The sequence below is a fragment of the Ptychodera flava genome, chromosome 19 (assembly GCF_041260155.1).
Source record: "Ptychodera flava strain L36383 chromosome 19, AS_Pfla_20210202, whole genome shotgun sequence".
Lineage (NCBI taxonomy): Eukaryota > Metazoa > Hemichordata > Enteropneusta > Ptychoderidae > Ptychodera > Ptychodera flava.
In genome coordinates, this window is record NC_091946.1 from 16971894 (window position 1) to 16992995 (window position 21102).

General features: G+C 39.4%; 1 protein-coding gene and 1 long non-coding RNA gene across 2 annotated transcripts; one reads left to right on the forward strand and one right to left on the reverse strand.

The window, feature by feature from the left end:
• Positions 1–1637: 1637 nt before the first annotated feature.
• LOC139118734 (uncharacterized) lies at positions 1638–4609 on the forward strand. The gene is made up of 3 exons (XR_011548805.1): positions 1638–1970; positions 2703–2778; positions 3823–4609. It is a non-coding gene; the product is annotated as an uncharacterized lncRNA (long non-coding RNA).
• A 327-nt stretch (positions 4610–4936) lies between these two features.
• On the reverse strand, positions 4937–18689 carry LOC139118735 (angiotensin-converting enzyme-like). Its single transcript, XM_070682158.1, has 13 exons — positions 17975–18689; positions 17186–17341; positions 16215–16314; positions 14215–14358; positions 13447–13644; positions 11862–11959; positions 11076–11248; positions 9634–9857; positions 9131–9275; positions 8194–8292; positions 7433–7558; positions 5615–5781; positions 4937–5236 (listed from the first exon to the last, which is right to left on the reverse strand). The coding sequence occupies exons 1-13, from the start codon at positions 18179–18181 to the stop codon at positions 5151–5153; spliced, it is 1923 nt and encodes a 640-aa protein (XP_070538259.1). The 5' UTR covers positions 18182–18689; the 3' UTR covers positions 4937–5150.
• Positions 18690–21102: the final 2413 nt, after the last annotated feature.

Genomic DNA, 21102 nt, shown 5'->3' on the forward strand with positions numbered 1-21102 from the left:
GGACAACGCAACAACACTGATGAAAACTATTCTGGCATTAGGTTTGGCTGTGTGGGTCGGCATCCAGGGACTTCAAATAGCCCGGCTCCAAAATGAAAATCGCGAACTCAAGTCCCGACTTCAAACGTTAGAGTCTGACTTTCGTTGTTTCGTCGCCGCACACACCGACGGCAAAGCAGCGCCCAGGACTGTCGATGGGAGCTCCGCAGACTGTTCTCAAGAATCAGCAACAAATGTGAGTAAAGCAACGCTGTGGTGTTTTCTTTGAAAATATTACGGATATTCAACTCTCACTATCTGACACACATTTCACATAGGCCAACTGTTCCCACCAATGATTGATGGCAGCACATTAAAATCGCAATAAAACAAAGTGTGACATCAAGGTCTGCCGGCGCAAAGGTTTCACTTTGACTTTAAGCTACCGTCATCACCAGCATGACCTTGATCACGATAAGGACGATCATGAAACGTGAAGATCGTTGTGATCAGCAACACTTTGTCAGGATAACGACTATGATCATCAAGACCTTTTGATCTCAAAAAGATAACTATGCTGCTTCGGCTGCTGATTATGAAGATGAAAATGATGATGATGATAACGGCGACGGCAACGACGACAGTGATGATGATGATGATGATAATGATGATGATGGCGAGGATTTATTATAAAATTATTATTATTATTTTTATTATTATTATTATTATTATTATTATTATTATTGCAACCATCACCATAAAATGTTGTAAAGAATAAGCTTTCGAACTTTGTTTATTAGATGTCGTTACAAGGAATTCATTCATTCGCTTCTTTTCACAGATCGTTGTCAAAAGGGGCGAGCAATCCATAGTTGATGATCCCTCCGAAGTTCAAAGTGAGTCCAAGCCTGACGAAAGACGTGCGGGCCATGCCATACGCCGGGATAGCAGATTGAAGAATGGAGATCGTCGTTAGTTTCATATTCTTACTTTAGAGAGAGAGAGAGAGAGAGAGAGAGAGAGAGAGAGAGAGAGAGCCCTGTCAGACAGCACAAATACAATTACACTTCAGGTTCAAGGGACAAAGTAGTTCTTTTTACCTTTTAGAGGTATCTAGAATACATGGACTACTAATGCATAAAATTACTCGGTGTACAAAGTAATGTCGAGGCATAGCTTCAAAAGTGTAAACAAGAACCCCTTTGCTGAATACAAACATGTTTGTGTTTATTATCTCTTAACGAAATAAACTACCCACTTTCCAACGTGGTTTCCTTTGAAAAATCGACGTCACAACAATGAAAGTGCAAGCTCCTTAAAAGGCACTTCATCGTAAATTGAGTAATATGTAGTTACGTATTTTCCTATGTTGACATGTACAGTATATGGGGCCTGCCTGCAGGAGCGTGTGTGCGTGTAAGTTTTTTTTATTAAATACATCATGCTGACGTCGTTGATTTTTCCATTTCGCATAAGGCTCTTGTTTTGAAGGGGAGGGAGGGAGTCTCAACTAAAACGAAGGAATCACATTTGTCGTGCGTCAGCTTTAGATATCGACGGCCCCTTAAATTGGGTTACGGGCTCAGTGTTTGGCAGAGAATTCATATTTGGGTCAATTAAATACTTGTCCTGGTTGACCGTTGGTTCCACTGTTAAGATTTATCTAGAAGCTGCAGCATTTCAAACGCCACAGTTTCACTTTCGTTTATCACAGTCCCCTTCGGCATGATCAGAGGAGAGTATTTGAAACGGGCGTAGCAATCACGTATATCTTTAAGGAAACACGAACCAGACAAATCTTAATTTGTGTTTGTGTATTCAAAGAAACAAAAGTGCTGTTTTTGGTGGATTCCGTTGCTACTCACAAATACCTTCTGACGTAAACATTCTCTCGCAATTACTCTCAAGGTGACAGGGTCGTCAGAGAAGTCGATCCATCTAATCGCGATGCCTTGCCAAACTTGTCACTGGACCCGTCCGAAAGTCATCAGGTGAGTGAAGTTCTACGTTGAAGAAATGCCAAAAGGCATATGGTGCCAATTGGCAGAACGGGAAATATCGAGCACAAAGAAAGATATAGACCGAACGAATGGTTTGTTTCAACTCACAGTGGGTCAGACGGTGCATTTAAGGAGTTAGGTATGGTTTGGTCATGGTATATCGTTCAACGGTTAGTTCATTATATTTTACAACTTCATCCTACTAGGAGCACTGTATTAAAGCAGCACTATTAGTGTCAACAGAACTTCAGTCAGCACTATGATTCAAATGAAAACAACTACAACAACTTATCTGGAAAAAAATTCGGTTATTTTGCAAGACCTTAACTATGCATTTGAAAGTAATGTAGGGAGAAAGAACTAAAACACACCTCATTGCAAGAAAATTGATCAAGAAAGTATGGAAAGGCTACTAACAGCAGTTGTTTTTACTGTGCAGCGAATGACTTCCCTGTTCCACGTTTAGATTATTTTGACATCAAAAATGAATGAAACACGTGGATATTATGTTTTAATCTACTTCTGGACTTTTGAAACGTTTGACAAGGTGTACCTCCCATTAAACTTTAGATTATCCTTATTTATATTTAAGATTTATTTCAAGGAACCGACTGTACAATAGGCTATAATCAGTGTCTTTGCGATGAATGAACTATTTTGTTCAGGGAAAAAAAGATGTTGGAACTTTCTGACATCGTTAACCCTTTACAATATGTGTACTAGGGCATTGACGTACCGTGGACAACACTCCCAACGGCAATCCTCAGAAGTAGGCATTATGGCTCGTATGTGCCAGAAGGTAGGAAATAAGTCTTGAGACTAACTGAATGTAAAGATTAAGTTAGTATGCGCCTCGAAAGTGAAAGACTTAAACCTTTGCTCAAAGTTTCCTTAAGGAATCTTTCAACCATTCACTTTGAAAATCAAGAATAAAATTCGGGGGTCACCGTGCAAATTTTGGTACAAGAGAATCAAATTACCCGAGAATTACCTATAGGCCTATTTGGAATTCAAAACGACCGCCATCCCTGTGTTAAAATACAGTTTTCGAAATTCGAAGAAACTAAGACGATTAAAAGTTTTCTTATATACGCCAAGAGCTTTAAAATGAACCCCAACAAGTGGTATATCAGAAAAGAATTGTGAAAGTTTGAGAGTCCGAATATCTGTCACCGAGGTGCGTTCTACCTTATGAGCTTGGAACAGGTGTACATATAATCCGGCAAACATGCACTTCATACTGTTGACATGCCTGATCAATCAATCAATTCTATATCAAGTCAATGCCACTTACTACGACTTTGAGAGCGCCTGATAGGGCAGTTACATGTATCTTCACAACACAGAGAGCGGCAATCGTAACGCTGATTACAAACTATCGTGGTTATCATCTGCCAAATGTTCACTAAAAGGTTGTAAGCTACAGCCAAAGTTCCTTATATGTCTTCAAGAGAGGTGGTATCGCAATTTTCCGAGAACAGAATTCCCTTAGTGCCAACGCATCGATTCAGTGCATTCGACGCAAGGTATTCAAAAGCCAGGGTTTTCAGGAACTTTTTTCAGTTCTTCTTGTAAAACTTCGATATCAATTGCATAGGTCCTACGTGTAAATACACTGTACAGATAGCAATTGTTTAAGAAGTGTATACAAATTTTAAAAAAAGGACTGACAAACAGGTGGTGAGAGATGTTAAAGGTGAAATATATGGGCAAATTTGATTAAATGAATATTGCTGTTGTGGTGGCGATGAAATTAAGCACGTTTTTGCACTAGATTTAATCAGTACACATCTTCGAGGTGACAACACACATATCTATGCAAATTATCACATTTCACCAACAGAGAAGACTCTGAAAATTTGGGACATCGACACCATTGATGGTATGCACTATGACCAAAGTACGGGACATATCAAAGTGCTGACTCCGGGCAAATACTACGTGTACAGCCAACTCTTCTTTGGTGACAACAGTGCAGAAGAGTGTGGATATTTCGTGTGCGTCAACAACGTAAAACAGCAACGAAGCGTTGTTTCCATGGGCGGAAAAGGGAAACAAACGGTCAGTTCGGTTGGCATCTTTCAGTTCAACGCCAACGACAAGATCTCTATTCGAACACCTGAAGCTGGACCCCCATGCCAGCTGCATCTGGAACCTCTCGGAAGTTTTTTCGGGGTGATTCTCCTTGAACGGGAGAGATCTGTTGACCATCTGAACCCCGTGTTTTGACATTGACATGAAAGGCTGAGTAACGCGACATATGTTCATTTTGATAGATAACGCTTGGCTAGGTCAAACTGTGGATTTCTTGGCGGAAGACAAATTTCATACGGCAATGAACAATAAATAACCCAACCAAACAGTCTAAGTTGAGCAATCTCGTGTTTCTTGCTCCAGATAAGCTACTGAACACAGTGTATCTTACATTTTCCCCCGTAAATCTGCCTTTAAGGTAAATCGTGCGGGCTGCTGTATAATAACTGATTAACTAAGAGAGTGGTGGCACAGCAAAATCTATTGGGTAGAAGTATAGGATTTAGAAAGGTGAAGTCTTAGGATTGTTCATCTTCAATGTAGGATAAATTAAGAGTGCTTCTATTCAAACCCCGCACCCGATGAAGGAAACTGCATTTCTTCGGAAGCAGGTATTATATTATCCCCATGCAGTTGACAGGTTGATTTCATTTTGCTGCCACTTTAGACTCTTCGTTTATCTCACATAGAAGATCAACAAGGAGGGCCCTTTCCCCGTAAGTCATCCTTTTTCAGTTACTCGTATTCTTTGATAATCGATGGTATGAGAAATATCTTAAATCATGATGGGAATTTATTTCAAAGAATGTACAAGTATATAATTATGATAGATACTGCCGCAGGGACCATATTTACATACTTAACAAAGTCTGAACATTAAGACTCAAAGTCAAAAACATTATGCACAGAATCAACACTGGATATATCTTCAGAATTTATGTCATTTTTGCAAGTTTTATTGTAAATTTGATGTAGTTACATGACAATCAAAGGGCATTATATTGACGACCATGGCAGGTTCTGTACGTAACCTGGTTTTACCTGCTGTTGATGAAGGGAATATCGGGGTTTATTTTCTTTCCGACCTAAAACGTCTTCCTCCAATGAATATTTTCTTCACATTTTGAAACGTTTGTCTTATCTGTATATCATTATACCCAAGACAAACAGGACCGTTGCCATTATCAAATTTACTTTCGGATGTTCCGTCTGACTTCCGGAAGCTATAAAAATAAAGTAAAAAAAGTGAGAATAGAGAAGGTGGGAAGGTAAAGCAAATAATGTATAGGTTCGTAGATTAAGCAAAGCTGGTGGCTGTAGTTATATCGTACACCCTGCACGTGTCCTCTGTCAGAATGTCAGATTCTGATCCACGACGGAAGAATCAATCATATCGCTACCGAAGGATGAGACATTGCACTAATGAATTTTAATTTTAGCCCTCTACGGTGAGTCACGGTAAAGCCCTCGGTAAACAATAGACCCTCGAGCGAAATTATGCTTGTACCTTAAGTACGAAGTTAAAACACCGAACAAGTTTAATATTACTGCCGTTTATGGTCTTTCTACTTAAAAAAGTATCATGAAAGATCAGTGCCTACTTGGATCCCAGCCTAGAGTGTCACCATTTTTGCCATTTTCCTCGTCCAACCAATCAATCAAAGGCTGGAAGTAATCCATCAACGGTTGTGCGTCCATTTGACGACTTCCGGTCAAGGCATGCATTGCTTCCGGCCAGGGTTTGCTTTTTCCTAACTTCAACATATCTCTGTCATGTAAGAGGTGAAAGTTATGGAGATATTTGCCTTGGCTTGATCATGTTATATTCTACTTTATATTCTTTCATAAATGTATTGCTGGACTTAATTCTATGAACATACACAAGTTTGTTGAGTTTTCATCTTATAACATTCACGACCCGTCTAAGTGCTGATTCAAATATACTGTGATTTAATAAATCGCTTTAACACTCTTTCTTACCGCCACCTCTCTTTTAATCGCATACATGTAGCCAATTTATGGAACAATTTACCCAGGGCATTAAGGACCATAAATTCAACGCTTGCATTTAACCGGGCAATAAAAATGGTATTGGAACAAATTTCATAGTTCATTTGATCCTCAGAACACTTGTACATAGACAATCCACTGCTTTTGTAGTAAATGTAAACCTACGTAAATTTGTTTTTTAAAAGTTTCTCATTGTTGTTTACTTTAAACTGTTGTATATTTTACGTCAGCTTTTCTTTTTCTCGTTGTGTAGTGTGTTATGGGGGACTGACTTTGTATAGGTGATTTGCACCTGTTTTGGTCACCCAATCCTATGTAGACCCTTTTTCAGTATACGTGGGATAAATCTCAATAAATCAAATCAATATTAAAATTTTTAGAATGTGAATTACTTCATACTCAATTTGGAGCTAGTACTTAAGTTTGAATGCTTGATATTCTATGGTCTTCCAAGGAAACTCGTACGTTCTACGCGGATCGATCTTTCATCACATTTCCACATCACTCCTTTCCTCAACATGATATTGCTTGTCATTGTACCAAATATTTAAGACGGAACTAAGTAGTTCGCTGTATTCTTTGTTGGAAATAAAATTGAAGGATATAGATTTGTTGTTGCCTTTGTTGTATCGCTTGAAATACCACTGGCCGCTTTTTCCTTGTACGTTCACACTGTAGACTGCCAGTGAGTACACCCGGGGGGGGGGGACTCTAAATATTTTCATACTGGAAAGTACCGACCAAGTTGAAAATATCTACACATGAATTAATCATTGTTAGGGATTTTCTTGACAATTTTGGGAATTTTTGACGTTATTCTACTACATATCAAGGCTTTCCTAAAGCATGGAGACATTTCCGTTGTTTCTAAGCCATGTTCAGGTTGTGTGTGTGTGTGTGTGTGTGTGTGTGTGTGTGTCTGTGTGTGTGTGTGTGTGTTTTAGGGGGCCGGGTGACAAGTTACCAACGTTGAGTCATTTTTTGTGTAAAGAACATTCGGGCGGCACATGCCCGTACACCTTTCTATATAGGGTACCGCCAGATGAGTACAAAGACGAAAATGTATACAAAAACTTGAATTACGATGAACCTCAACGAGGCTATCACTATACGGAGGCCCAATAAGAAGGCTAGTGTTCTCGTACGTGTATTCACAATGACAAACATCAGCAACAACGAAAACTACAAAGCTATCGTCGATTTTATTCAAGTAGTGATGTTTTGACAATGCAAGAAGGAATTACTTTTTGATGTTCATGATTGAAGTTAAAATGAATATTTCAGAACCAAAATATTTAGCGCATAATTTTGCCCCGCAGAAGTTACTACTTTCTGTGGTTTCAAGTCTTCCTCACTGTATTATAGATGTAGCTGATACAACAAATTCTTATAAAAAGTAAGTTACTCACGCAAGTTTTGCCCCTGCTGCCTGCGATTGGTGTATGTCACATCTGTGCAGCGGCACATCGCCCTGGCCGGCCAATTCACAGAGTGCCTTGTGGAACTGAAACTGTATGATGTAACTAACGAAGTATCTGTGATCGGACAAAATCGAAAAACACGGGTTTCATATCAGGTGAGCATTAACATGATGATCATGTTTTCAGTCGACATATAACATGATGGCATGTTCTATTGTCCAAGCTACACATGTCTTGTAATCGCAATGTCTGCACTGCCACTCGCTTAAGGAAAATGACTGCTTCACACAAAGGCCTGATTCTTGGGACTCAAGGATCATGGCTTTGTACTCCGTCTACCATGACAAATGCTGGATCATGAGACGATTTCAAGAAATTGTGGTTATGGATGTTTTTACATGACATTGTGTATATGTTACCGTTTTAAATACCCAGCATTGAATTTTAAATCGTATCGGAAAGGGGGTTAAGAACTGCTTAACCTTCCACATTTTAATTGTGTCCAAAGTTACTTAGCCTATCAGATTTTGTGCGTGTTGTCTAATGACCAATATGATACAATTTACAGCCTGCAGACAGGAGAAAAAATTAATTTCCCCATCGAGAACCAACAAAATTCTCCTTGTGAAATTATCGCCAAAGTTTTGTTGACTGCTCCCGTCAAATGACATGTTGTCCTGCAAGATACAATTTTGAGTGTAGAAGTAGGCTACAATAATCCGACCTCACCCCGGGACTCACCCACTCACCTGATGTAAGGAGTGTTGCTATTTGTGTGGTACTTCGCAGCAGGGTCAAAATCTTCCTCACTCCTGGGCACTGAGGGCGCTATACCTTGATATTTGGTCCTGCAATTCGATGCAGGGAAAAGAGCACATGGAAAGGAAACGCACCGTATAAGGAAAAGAACGTGAAATATAATAAAAACGAAGAACTTTTTAGAGATAATTTGAAAACGGGGAGAGAATTCAAAATCCACATTGCTTTTAAGAGAACGGAAAGGAATAAATCGTGATACACGTTTCCGAGGAAATAGCTAATACTTGCTTTTCTTAAGATTAAGAATAATATTGCTTTAAAAATGAGTTTTATTACTTATAAAACATCACTGGCTGTAAGGAATTTTGTTATTACTATGAATACACCCATTCAATCATAATAAATTTCTCGCAGTTGTGATTATGCAAAAATGTAAGTAAAGTAATGAATCTATTTTGTCTCTTCCCCGGCTGTAAATACTAATTATTTCGATGTGTCGCTCTAATAATATGCCACATGTTATTTAAAGCCCCTGTTATCTTGAGGTGTTTTCTTTTATTTCGTGCTTTCAAGTTTTTCTCCTCAATTTATACGTTATGTTTCTTTTTCTATTCCCAGATCATGTCAAAAATCCCGATTATTCAACTCGTCAACACAGCCTGTATTAGTACAATGACGACTAATTGTGGAAAAATGGATTTTAATCCAGACAGACAATCGTTTATCAAATCATCATGTAATAACGTATTCTAAAATGTATGCACTGTCTTTCCAAGGCTAATGCTTGGGTATTGCGACGCCCTTTTTGGATACGAATACGATAAAATACATTTGTTACATGAATTGTACTATGGATTTATTTGTCAAATGAAAATTATGAAAATATCAAAAATTGCGACTTCGAGAGTACGAAAATTCTTAGTATACCTCAGTTCCCACCACTTAGCATTGTAATTTTGCGGTGTTATTTTTCCAGCATAGACATCCCATCTCCATAAATCCATAATCAAACCAAATGGAAGAAAGACGATCTTCTTCAACGCTTGACTCATCAGATAGTTCAAGTCAGATTCTACAGTTCGGAAAAATGAGATGAACAGAGAGAAATTTCAAGCGTAAATCATTGGCACATTAAGTTTTGAAAGTCTATGGTCTGTATGTTGATCAGTCATATCATGTCCTTTGTCATGGCAGAAGATGTACATGTCAAGATAAATGTCTGTATGATTTTAATTCGTTCGATGAGCATTGGCACTCAGTGAATCGGAGGTGTAGTTCTCGTGTGTTTTATTTTCTTTTTTTAATTATTTTTCGTTTCAATAGTAAGTGCATGTACGAGAACACAAAGATTGTAACTCCTCTGTCTGGACATCGCCTTCGTGGATGTATCTGAACTCCAGAGTTTGGTAATCACGACAACATACACTGACCTTCGTCGTCGCCTATGACGTCCAACAGCCCAATCGTCTGAAGATGTTCAGGCGTCGACACAGATAACGCCAGAACATCGCCGACGGCCTCGTGAAAGCCATGATTGGCGCCCCCACGGTAGACGACGGGTTGGTCTTTGTACTGTAGAAAGTACTGCACATGGCCCATTTCATGATGAACCGTGATTAGACTCTGCATTGTAATGTCAGTGCACTGTTTAATCCTTCCGGGAAAAATACATCAACGCCAAAAACACATTTAGTGCTCCATATAATCATGAAATCGACAGGGAACTGGCTTTGAATATGTTAACTCAATGGCATCTGTAACTTTTATATGTGTGTGATACTTGAAACCATCGCGAAAATGAATTAATGGTGACCATTAATTCATTTTCGCGACGGTTTCATTTAATTTGTCTAAAACCGGGGTCGAATATATGCATGGTCACCTATTCATTCAGTATCTTTTAACATGTCAAGCAATATAAGTAGTATCTTGCATCAAACAAAATTCAATAAAAATGGCCGACTTTGTCCCTTTAACAGAATCAACTCTATTCCCCTAAATATTTGTATACATTGATATTGAAGTTTTAGCTGGCTTGACGTTTAAAAAGTCAACTGACCCACTCTCTGGTGTACATAAAAACTGAATTCCCTACGCAGTTTGCCCATATCAGATGACCCAAACCAACAACAAGGAATTTGCCGGCCCATCCAAGGCTATATACAAGAACTGAACGCTCCCTTAGCTCATCACACCGGTCGCAAGACACTTTGCACCAAAACCAAGTCGCACTACATCACCTCGTCCCATACCATTTCTCATGAAAACAACCTCGCACCAAAACATCCTCAACAACCTCTTCGCCCCGAGAGTCGCTTCGCCCCAAACAATGCGACTTCGCCAAAACCTGTAAAACTGAAAATAATCTACCAATGCCCATGAAAATTTCAGCACCTATCTGCCCCGCGACCAGAGTCTGAACACATTGCGAGAAGCTTACATCGCGCTGTGCAAGGAACCAGTTCTACTACCCGTGTTACTAACGCGTGGTGTGGGGATACAGCGTTGTCATAGCCGGACACTTTTGCCACTCATGCATCTGAGATTGTACATGTGAACGAAATCTCGTCGGCACAATTGCGTCATTTTTTCTAATTCATTGTTCTTAGGAGGATAAAAAGATCGTAATAGCCAAAATGATTTGACACCATAATGCGTGCACGCTAGATATAAAAACACAAGTCTGACTCATTGCGGTTTCAAGGGCGAGCTGGTACTGTACTTGGGGCGAAGTGGTTTTTGTACGAGATGGTACCTGAGGCGAAGTGGGGTTGGACGAGGTGCTTTGGTATGTTTTTAACTGGTTTTGAGACGAAATTGTGTGGGGAGACCTGGTTTTGGTATGAAGTATCTAGACCAAATCATACCATACCTAAAATCTTCTTTATTATAGAAATCCCAGGCCGATGCATGGCAAACAACTTCCCGTCCGTCATCGGGTTTTACTATCATTGATTCATTCCAGAAAGATTCCGGAGTTGCTGCCAAGCCTAGATCTACAAAAAAATCCTCGGAAATTTCGAACATCCTTTCAGCCGTGTAACCCTGTGTGTAATCAATGACAAAGTGATGGAATTTTAAGTGTCAGTGATTAGTAAACTTATTTATAAATGTAGTTTATCGTCAGTCGTCATTTCCGACCCATTTGCTGTTTTCAAAACTTTCTTCAATTTTTATAGGTTGCCGCGCGGCGGCATGTCCGAGGCTGTTGGCCGCCTTCCCTTTTGTTATACTGGTCTACTGTAGCGGATATAACATTACATGTGTCACTTGGGTGTCGTGAGCGTGCTTGCTGTCACATGATTACAATAATTATTCTATTTTTCCATATTCATAAAAAATTATCACACATCTAATTCGCCCGTGAATTTTTTGAATTTCTTACTCAAGATTAATCCTTTGGGGCAGGGAGATGACATTATTTTAAAAATAGTTTAACTTTTTTCTGGTGCATAATGTGAAATATTCGCAGCAAATTCAGTTCGTAGTTACATCCCTGGACCTCAAATCCTAGTTCCTGCACCAGGTCTTGTTGACATCGACTTTTAGCATATTGTAAGTCCTGGCCTTTGCTTTCTCTTGATCAGTTTCTATTGAGATAACGCTGACATTCAACCTGAATGCTTTGAAACAGAAGAACAACAGAAGAAATATTTACAAGCTCCTGCAGTCTGTCAGTGACATCCACCGTCGGTTTACCGGGGAAAGGCTCCACAAGGTCAAGGATATTGTTCCACTGTTGAGCCCACATATTACCTGCAAAAAATACACCGAAATTAAGGTAATACAGCTCTCACTACTTTGATATTATAAAAATCAATCCAAGCCCTCCTTTCCTAAAGCTAGTCTATTACCTTGAACCCATTCCAGGTAAAGTCAAGGACTGGCTCACCAGTCGCCTAGCTTTTATCGGGCGTACCTGGTAGCATAGACAGTAGAGGGGCGTGTCCCCTCTAAGGTGGTAGTTACTGGCTGGGCCTTCGCGTTCACCCCACGATCTACGCGATCTACGTTTATTCCTTTACTCTACTTTGTTTTGAAATTTATATACCCACAGACTTGGGGCAGGTGTGCAAGAGTCATGCAAAGACACCGTAAAATTAAGGTAGTCAGTGGATCGCTTTGATACACACCACTGGGGTGTATATAACTCGTACCAAGTCATGTCAACAAAAATCTGCATGTTCATGCATGTTCTTACAAGATCCAAGTCTGTTAAAACATTACATGCGATTTTTATATTACATTATAAACCATATGAGCGATATTCTTGCAAGGATTTTGTATTTTCGCTTTATCTGTAAAAAAGCTTGTTTCTCCTAAATTTCTGTTGTGATGTCGCAATGACAACTGCAGTTGTTCAATTTCTCCATACAGCCTGTGTGTTCTCACTGTCCAGTGTTATTGTTAACGACTGAATGCTCTGGAATGCAATTCGTTTTACAGCGATAACGTCGTAAATTGTACAGTATGCATTGTATTAGCGGAGAAAAAGCTATCTATCTCGACATATTTCAGGAAGACGAAGGAAAAATGTACTTGTTATAGTATAAGAGTAGAAAAAAATAGTGTCAACACCATTAAGGTAGTTCTCGCCTCGAAAATAAAAGGCTGAAAATATTACCAAAACTTTTTTTCAGGCAAACTTTCAACCATTCTCTTTTACAAATCAATAAAAATCAGGGGTCACAGTGCAAAGATTGGTACTTGAGAAACAATTGCCCAATATTAACAGATGGCCGCCATCCGTGTGTTATCTCTCTCGTAGGAGAAGTAAAATTCCTGATTTTCACTTTACTAAGTCTGCGAAAACTTTATTTACTCCATACGCTTCGAAATGGACCCCAACATGTGGTAGACTAAGGGAGAATTGCAAAAGTTCTAGAGTCCGAATATCTGTCTCTGACGCACATTCTACCTTTAAGTCGATGTTATCGTCCCTTAACCTTTTTTGGTTTTATCCAGCTTGATCTGATAGCGACAGACTAACGTAGAACGAACAGTACTGCATGAAAAAAAGAACCCAGACTCATTTTACTGTTGCTACACAATATGATTGGCATTTCTAATTTTGTCATAGGTGTGTGAACCACTTCACCTGTAAAGAGACAGGTTTGCCACATAAATTATAAAATATGCAATTAAAAATTGACATGAAAAACAGGAATTCACAGTGAGTCAAGGTATGACTATGTAACAAAGCGTGGAATTTATTCGGATTTTTAATGTAATGATATATTAACCGAGCAAATGGGCGGGTATCGGTCCTTTGACATCAATTTTGTCATCGCCATAATGCTGGTACAATCGCCTCCGCACGTAAGCATGCAACTTCTTGTAGAGTGGTTCAAGCTGTGCGTACAGCCTCAAGACGTCAGCCTGCAAGTCGTCGACGTCATAAGAATATCTTAGGTAGTCGCCGAAATCGTCAAACTTTTCGTCTGCAAAGAAGGAGGTCAGGAGATCTTATCAGTTGAGTGTATTTCTAACTTATTTTGCTGGCATACGGTGGCATACAGGGCGACAGAAAGGCGAACAAAGTCTTGAAAAGGAGTTAATAAGCATAACGATTGGAACTAATTTGGGATAATTGGATGTGAGTAATGTCTTTTAAATCTGCAAAAGTAAGATCATCTGCTTTTCTTTTTTACGTTACACACTTGTTTATATTAGTAATTTGTAATATTGCAACATTTAGCTATAGGACAATAACATTTTTGAGAACTTTGAAAAAGATGAACATCCCATTATCCGAATTTAGTTCCAATGGTTTTTTAGCTTAATGGAAAGATCATGATGAAGTAAATAAACTTCAGTACAAAAGTGAATCTTAAACAAATTCGATACCATATAATGTATTTACGCGCCACAAAAACACTAACGCGAGAGAAACACCCCAGATTATAAATTCTTACGGTTAAACACGACATGTATAAATTCCCAAGTTTGATCGCAATAAAGTGTTTAGACGAAAACGGTATAGTCAGGTTCAAAACTGAGTTGTGACATACCGTTTGCTTTGGCTGCTTTATTTGCCAACTCAACAAACTGAGTGTAGTCATCACGTGTTGGTTTACCAGCCTCGTCTCTCCAGCCTTCCCAACACCACAAGAGTTCGTCGTAGTCTCGGCTGTCGGCCAAGATCCTTGTGAGATCTGTAGAAACAGGAGAATCATCATGTGATACATTGTAATCGTAAGCTCAAGCTCTCTCTCTCTCTCTCTCTCTCTCTCTCCTCTCTCTCTCTCTCTCTCTCTCTCTCCTCTCTCTCTCTCTCCTCTCTCTCTCTCTCTTCTCTCTCTCTCTCTCTCTCTCTCTCTCTCCCCTGAAGTTTACACCAGTTTTCTTGTCATACTTGGTTTGAAACCATGAAATGTGGTCGACGTCTGAAGTAACATAAATTCAGAGTCCATTAGCCTTTCACTAGACAGTCTCGTAAACTGTGGTATATGGATATTGAGACGCCCGTCGATGATATTGATGCAGGAAAATGTCAGAACTATGTCATACTTTTTTGTATCAACCGATGTTTTCTTTTTGGCAGATTGTTGCACCAAAGAATTACTTACGTTACTTGGAGAACACATTCTGAAACTGTTGCCCACAGAGTGAAAGTGAATAACCTTGTTGTGCCCCTTTTAAAGCTCCATAAGCTGTATCTTTTGTCTATTTTTCAGAACTTTTGTTCTCCACTTTCTGCATTGAATCCCTAAACTGTACTTAATGTCAAGTATTTAGTATATCAACACAACCTACATGAGTATAATCTCCATTGTTATTGTTGAAAATTGTATTCAAGTCCGGACTATAATCCATTTGTAAACAATAAACAATAATCACTACACACATACAAGCTGTGTTGACAAAAAGAATACTCGCAATTTCAGCAAGACAAACTGATTAGGGTCAGACACGGTAGTTGATATACAGAAGAAGAATACTGAAAAACTAGCCACAAGTTACAGCTTATGTCCCTTTAAGGTAAAACATCTATTGGTGTGCACTGTTCTGATGACACTTAAGTTTTCCCTGTAATGAACACGTTTGTTTACTGTTTTCTCCACTGGGTAATGCTTCATTCCGCCAAAGGTTGACAAGCCCAGTGATAAAAATCGCACTGAAGTCGTTTTCTGGCGTCTTATCGCGCAAAGTATGACGGCAAAACGAGATAACTTAAAGATATTTCAGCATCATACATCAAACCAAGGAGACCCACCGAAATACCTTCGTCCGATTCTTATGTCCTTCGTTAAAGGTTAGGATTGTGTGTGGCGATGAAGTGGTTATGACCGCTCTATAGCAGGGGCAACAAATTAACCATTTTCGAGAATTGTATCCGGACTTGTTTCCACATGCTATTTTTTCCATATTCTACGCTATTTCGAATAAAAGCTGCGTCACGGGGTATATAATAGTTTTCGCACATGCCTTCTCAATACAATTTTTCATTTATCCCCCTCAATATCCTTTATGCACTCTCCACCATGAAAACCATCCTTTGACCATTTCATCTTCATGAGAGCTCCCAAGTGTCCTCATCCAATCATGAAAGCAGCCCAGACGCTCCCTTCCGACCAATGATTTTACTCGCCCGGGCGAATACTCAAAGCAAGCGTATCATCCGCCCCTCCTGTAACTTGACTTTCTCAAAGTCCCCCATGAGAAATATAGCAAACCCCCCCCCCCCCCCAACTGGTGATACTGACTTGCCGGCCCGCTCTTTGCCCATTAGCTGACGCGAAAAAAGTGCCCTTCTGCAAAGCGCAAGCAACACCTTTGCGCAAACAACTTTGCTTTGTCATCGTCCTGTTACGAATTTGTTTTCAAACTTTACAAGTGTAGTCACACCACCGACATCTTTGATAATTTATTGACTAAAAGAAAGATTATTTACGTGATAAGTGAAAGAAACATAGCCAGAGCTTCAAATGTGAACACGCATATATATTTACTTAATGCTATCATACGCATATCGCGTACTGTGACTGACTTCTACAGGATCGGCGCTCACCTGGCTCAAGGGAGAAACATTCGCTCGGGTTGTGGCCTGGACGTCCGCACACTTTAGCTGTGGAGTATGTCCTTTTCATTTTGCTGATTATTGTATCATACTGCAATATAAATAATAAGTGAACAGTGACTCGGCCGACACGGTATACACTGATATGCAGGCATACTTCATTATTAAAAAGTTACCCACCAAGCGTGACCTCGTTTACTACACAAGTCCCTAGAACACTACTCTGAAAGTAACTTGAGAGGGAAGGGTGTGGCAAGAAAAGTGACGACTAGATCTGATGGCGTGGTCTATAGAACCATTGACTCACAGTTGGAATCCAAGCAGAGTGACGCTTTAACGCACTGAAGTACATGGCTGAAGCATCGGATTTCATATTTAGACGGTGAAAATATCACTTCAAACTCAAGACAGACTTCAATCAGTCATATTGTTGGGTCAAAGTCCTGCTTTTGTTCATATTTGATATGTGCAGTACCGACTGAAGTCAGTTGGATATCTACATTAATATGCACTGATCGACATGTTAAGAAAAGTTTCAAACAATTTTTGTCGCACCATTTTAACCGTAGGGATCGTTTTGGAACATATATGTGACTCTACACGCCCCAAACATCTATCTACGATAAAGTACATACGTCCTTGAAAATGTTTGCATTTATAATGATAAGCCTCTCAAGTCAATCTTAACGAATGACATGATTTAAGATGGTGTGTTGACGTTTTTCATATTATTTTGGGGGATTTATCATGGTAATTGCATGCTATACTTGGATAAACAACATAATTCGGTCGTAAAATATGGTAGTGCTGTTACGAGCATTGCGGTGTTCAATGGTCGAAATACGATTGTGAAAGTAAGCTGCCTGCCTGCATGCATGTAATTTCATCGCTATTTTGAGCACCGCGTGCACTTGATCCTACGGAATTTAATATGACATTAACGTTTTCGACGGGTAATCTACCTCCAGCTTGTCTTCGCTCGAGAGAGCGGCGCTGCCGATGTAGAGCAGGAACTCGAACTGTCTGATGGTATCTTCATCAAATCCAGAGATATCGAAGAGCGATGCGTTATGTCTCGCCTCTTTGTCGAACTCCGCCAACACAGAACTCGCTTCAAGCTGGAAGGATCGGAAAAATACAAAGACCACACGGCTAACATCTTTAACCCTGTCACCACAATGGTTTTGCCCCGATGCATTTTATCAATGGTGATCGTGGACCTCTTGACAGGGAATTGGGGTGAAAGATTAACTTACAAGGTGTTTTGTTACTGAGGAGTAAATGTGGATTGGAAATAACACATCTACACCACTATTACTAAAGAAGATAAGATACATATCATACTTTAGGAGATATATGAAAGGGTTCGCTTGGGAAATTTATGCAACTAGTACAAACATGCAAAGATAATAAGTACGCTTTATGATTTGGTAGACAATTTTTTACCATTCTAGCTGTTATAGAAGGGCAGATCAGAGGTTCACAATTGCTTAGTGCTCGTTAGATGAATATAATCCTGAAATTAAGAAGGCCAAGGCTATTTTCGTCACGCCTATAAGTGTTCCTAAGTATATGGTGTCCGGGCGCATATGCGACAAGTTTTCTAAAGAATATATCGAACGTTTTTGTTCACCTGGCGCCTTTAAGTTAATAACCACCCAATATATTAGCTTATTCTAAAAAAACACATGCTGTTACTCCCTTCAAACAATCACATTTTTACTGACAGACTCTTAATAGTCTTGTCTCACCATTTTCTGTTCATTGTAGTCGGTGATATTTGTGTTGTAGATCCAGTTGGCCATGACGCTGTGATAGCGAACTATTTCGGCCTGGTCTGAAACTTCTCGCAAGAATTGTATTGCTTGATTTTCGTCCGTGATCTTCTGCCCTCGAGTGTCAAATGGTGTACACGACACCAGACACCAAATAATCAAACATAGCTTTCCTTGCTCCATAATTGAGGTTGTAAAACAGTACTAGTGTTCCGACCGCCTCGGTGATGTCACATCTGACTGAAGCCGAGGCGAGAATAGCCTCTGCTTTGTAAATACTGAACACGGGGAATACCACTCCTATTTTATCGTGTGCTTCAAGCATCGGTAGTTTGACATGCGTGTTAACCACTCCGAAAAGATGTTTAGGCTACTTTACACGTCAGTGAGTACAATAGTTTACACTGTGATCGACACTTTTGAACCAAAAAAAGAGAATCTTCTGATACATAGCTTCGATGAGGCATTTCTCTCGCTTGCGAAAACTATATAAATTCCTTGTCGTTTGACAAGGGAGATAGACACTATAACATCCAAAAATAGAGAATCTTAGGATACAGAGCTGTACGGTAAGCTATGGTCATACTTCACTTGCTGGTATTCTAATCGAGTCAGGACCGACAAAAACGGCTAGGGAATTAGCGGGAAGACAGACTCGCTGATGTTAATCCCAGATGTAGGCCCACAGAATGACTCACCATGAACGGTTGTGACACGCATGCGGCATTGATTTGGTCTCCCAAACGATGTTCTCATCTGGGGTGTTTACTACATCTGTTCACTGTCAATGATGTCACCGCCGTCTTCAAAATATGTTCATGTTGGAATATTCTATAGGGAAAGGCTCCAGATTACGATAAACCTAAAATTAGCAATGCGTAAAAATAATATCACATTGGAGCTCTTACAATGTTTACATCGAAGTAATAATAAATTGCCTTTCTCGTTGCCGCGCCATGAAATGTGCCGAACGGCGTCATTGTATACTGGAGCATGTACGACATCTGCCAATAGGTACTTGGACAAAATCTGTCCTTGCTAAACGTGTGTGTAATCATGGTGTTTGTACATGGGTCTCGAAATATACGTGTGACTCCTTTGCTCTTCTTTACAACATATGAGATATTTAACATTATACCATGCCAGTATATTGATGGCGCAAATACAGCGATCTGATTGGTCAAGACGCGAAAAGAACAGTGGTATATTGGCGATATACCACGGCTGACATACGCGCGAGCTCTCAGCTTGAACAAAAAATCCGTTTTTACGTTCCACGCCAAAATTTCAATATATTGTTATGATATTATAGCAATGAATCACACCCATCGACGGTATACAACTCCATTCTGACCAGTTCACTTCATATATGCACTCGCTATCGATCGTGCATATAGTCTTGAACTGGTCAAAATCTCTTGGTATACTGTCGCTGTGTGTGCTTTGTTGCTTAATAATCATTTTAGATTCTTCAATGTGTGACCCCCGAATGTCGTTCTTTGGATATTAGGAAAATATTTAGATTTGTCTATTAAACGTAGATCTGTGCCGTTATAAGGAATCTAGATTGCACCCATGCCTTCTTTCGTTTCATCAAAAACAAATAGTCACGCAGGCGAACCAAAACAACCACTGTGACAATGGGTGAGACTTCCAACTAGTAGTGGCACCCCCGTTGTCGGGTATTCATTGGCAAGGAGATGTGAAATCGATAAAGAAATTTGATAACAATACAAGGTGATAAATTGATATATGACATTCTTACCCTGACTGGTCCACAACTCTATTTTCAAGAACATTAATCTTATCATTGCAATATTCATTAGCCACTTTTTCAATTTGACGTACGGCCGAGAACTCCTCGGTCATGAAAATCAGTCGAGTTTAATGGACATGACTGGTTTTTGATCCGAAATGTTTCGCGTAAAATGACTTTGTTTTTCTTTCCTTTAGTTTGTGTTTCGCTATCTTTAAAAAGAAAAAACCCAAAGTTTGATCATGATAGTTTTACCTGATATCTATTCGGTGTACTGGCCATTAATTTTGACCCTGAAGTAATACATGCAGTGCCTTAGTATGAAATTGGATTAGTGTGTATAAAGTTCTATCTAGCAATCAATTCCCGCAAAGAGAAATTCGACTTGGGCTAAAACACCACAAATAACTGACCTAAATATTTACTATACATTGGACACCGATGTTACGACAACAAATGCTAACAAAACCATGATACCATTCTCTGCTTGGCGATACAAGTTGAATTTTGACTCGTTTTCCGTCACGAAATCTTTCCCCGAGATCTCACGAAAGGTAATAAAATATCAACAATCAGAAGTGTATGACATGTTGGCTCTCGACGGAAAGAAGATAAGATATGAATGTACAATGTACAAACACGTAAATCATTCAAAGACCGAATTATATGTGTCTATGTTTAAGACTGAAAGGAATACATTTGAATAGAATAAGTTTCGACGTGCATAATATAGAGATTGCGATTGCAGTGCGATCAAACGGCGTTTTATGTTTCGATAAGCTGTAAAATGTCGTTTGCTACAATCGCCATTTTCTCCAAGATTAAGTCTGCGCATATTGACCGAACATCATATTAAGTACAAGCGACCTAAACAGAGAGATAAAACTGCATCAGATGAAAATGGATACAATAAAATATTGACCGACCAGCGGGAGATAAAACACTTGCAAAATCGCAGTGAATAAAGTTTATTTTATTGCTTGTCATTGAGTCGTTTCTGCTCGAGTGACATTCACAGAACTTGAGCCTATGAAAACGTGAAACAGCCTTCGAAACGACCGATGGAAAAGCACATGATGTCTCCAAAGATGACCATAAAATCCATGGACACTAATACTTTTGACACAGTGACTCCATAACTACAGTTTCTTGGTCTACTGAAATGGTGAATGTACGCCGTAAAACTAATGAATTATGTGCAATCCGTAGGAAATAAAGAAAGGTCATATACCATCGAGTCACTGGATTTTGAATTAATCGCCATCACATTTAATTTTGTAAATCATTTAGAAACCAAATGCTTAAAGCTTCTTGCGTTTGCACGTTTAAAGGGCCAGCAATTTTTACA

Coding starts and splice junctions, on each gene's coding strand:
- LOC139118735 (XM_070682158.1), bottom strand. CDS start 18,181: ATGGAGCAAGGAAAGCTATGTTTGATTATTTGGTGTCTGGTGTCGTGT. Junction 11,960..13,446: donor GATACCCGCCCATTTGCTCG/GTTAATATATCA, acceptor TATTTTTTGCAG/GTAATATGTGGGCTCAACAG. Junction 9,276..9,633: donor CGTCATAGGCGACGACGAAG/GTCAGTGTATGT, acceptor TCCGAACTGTAG/AATCTGACTTGAACTATCTG.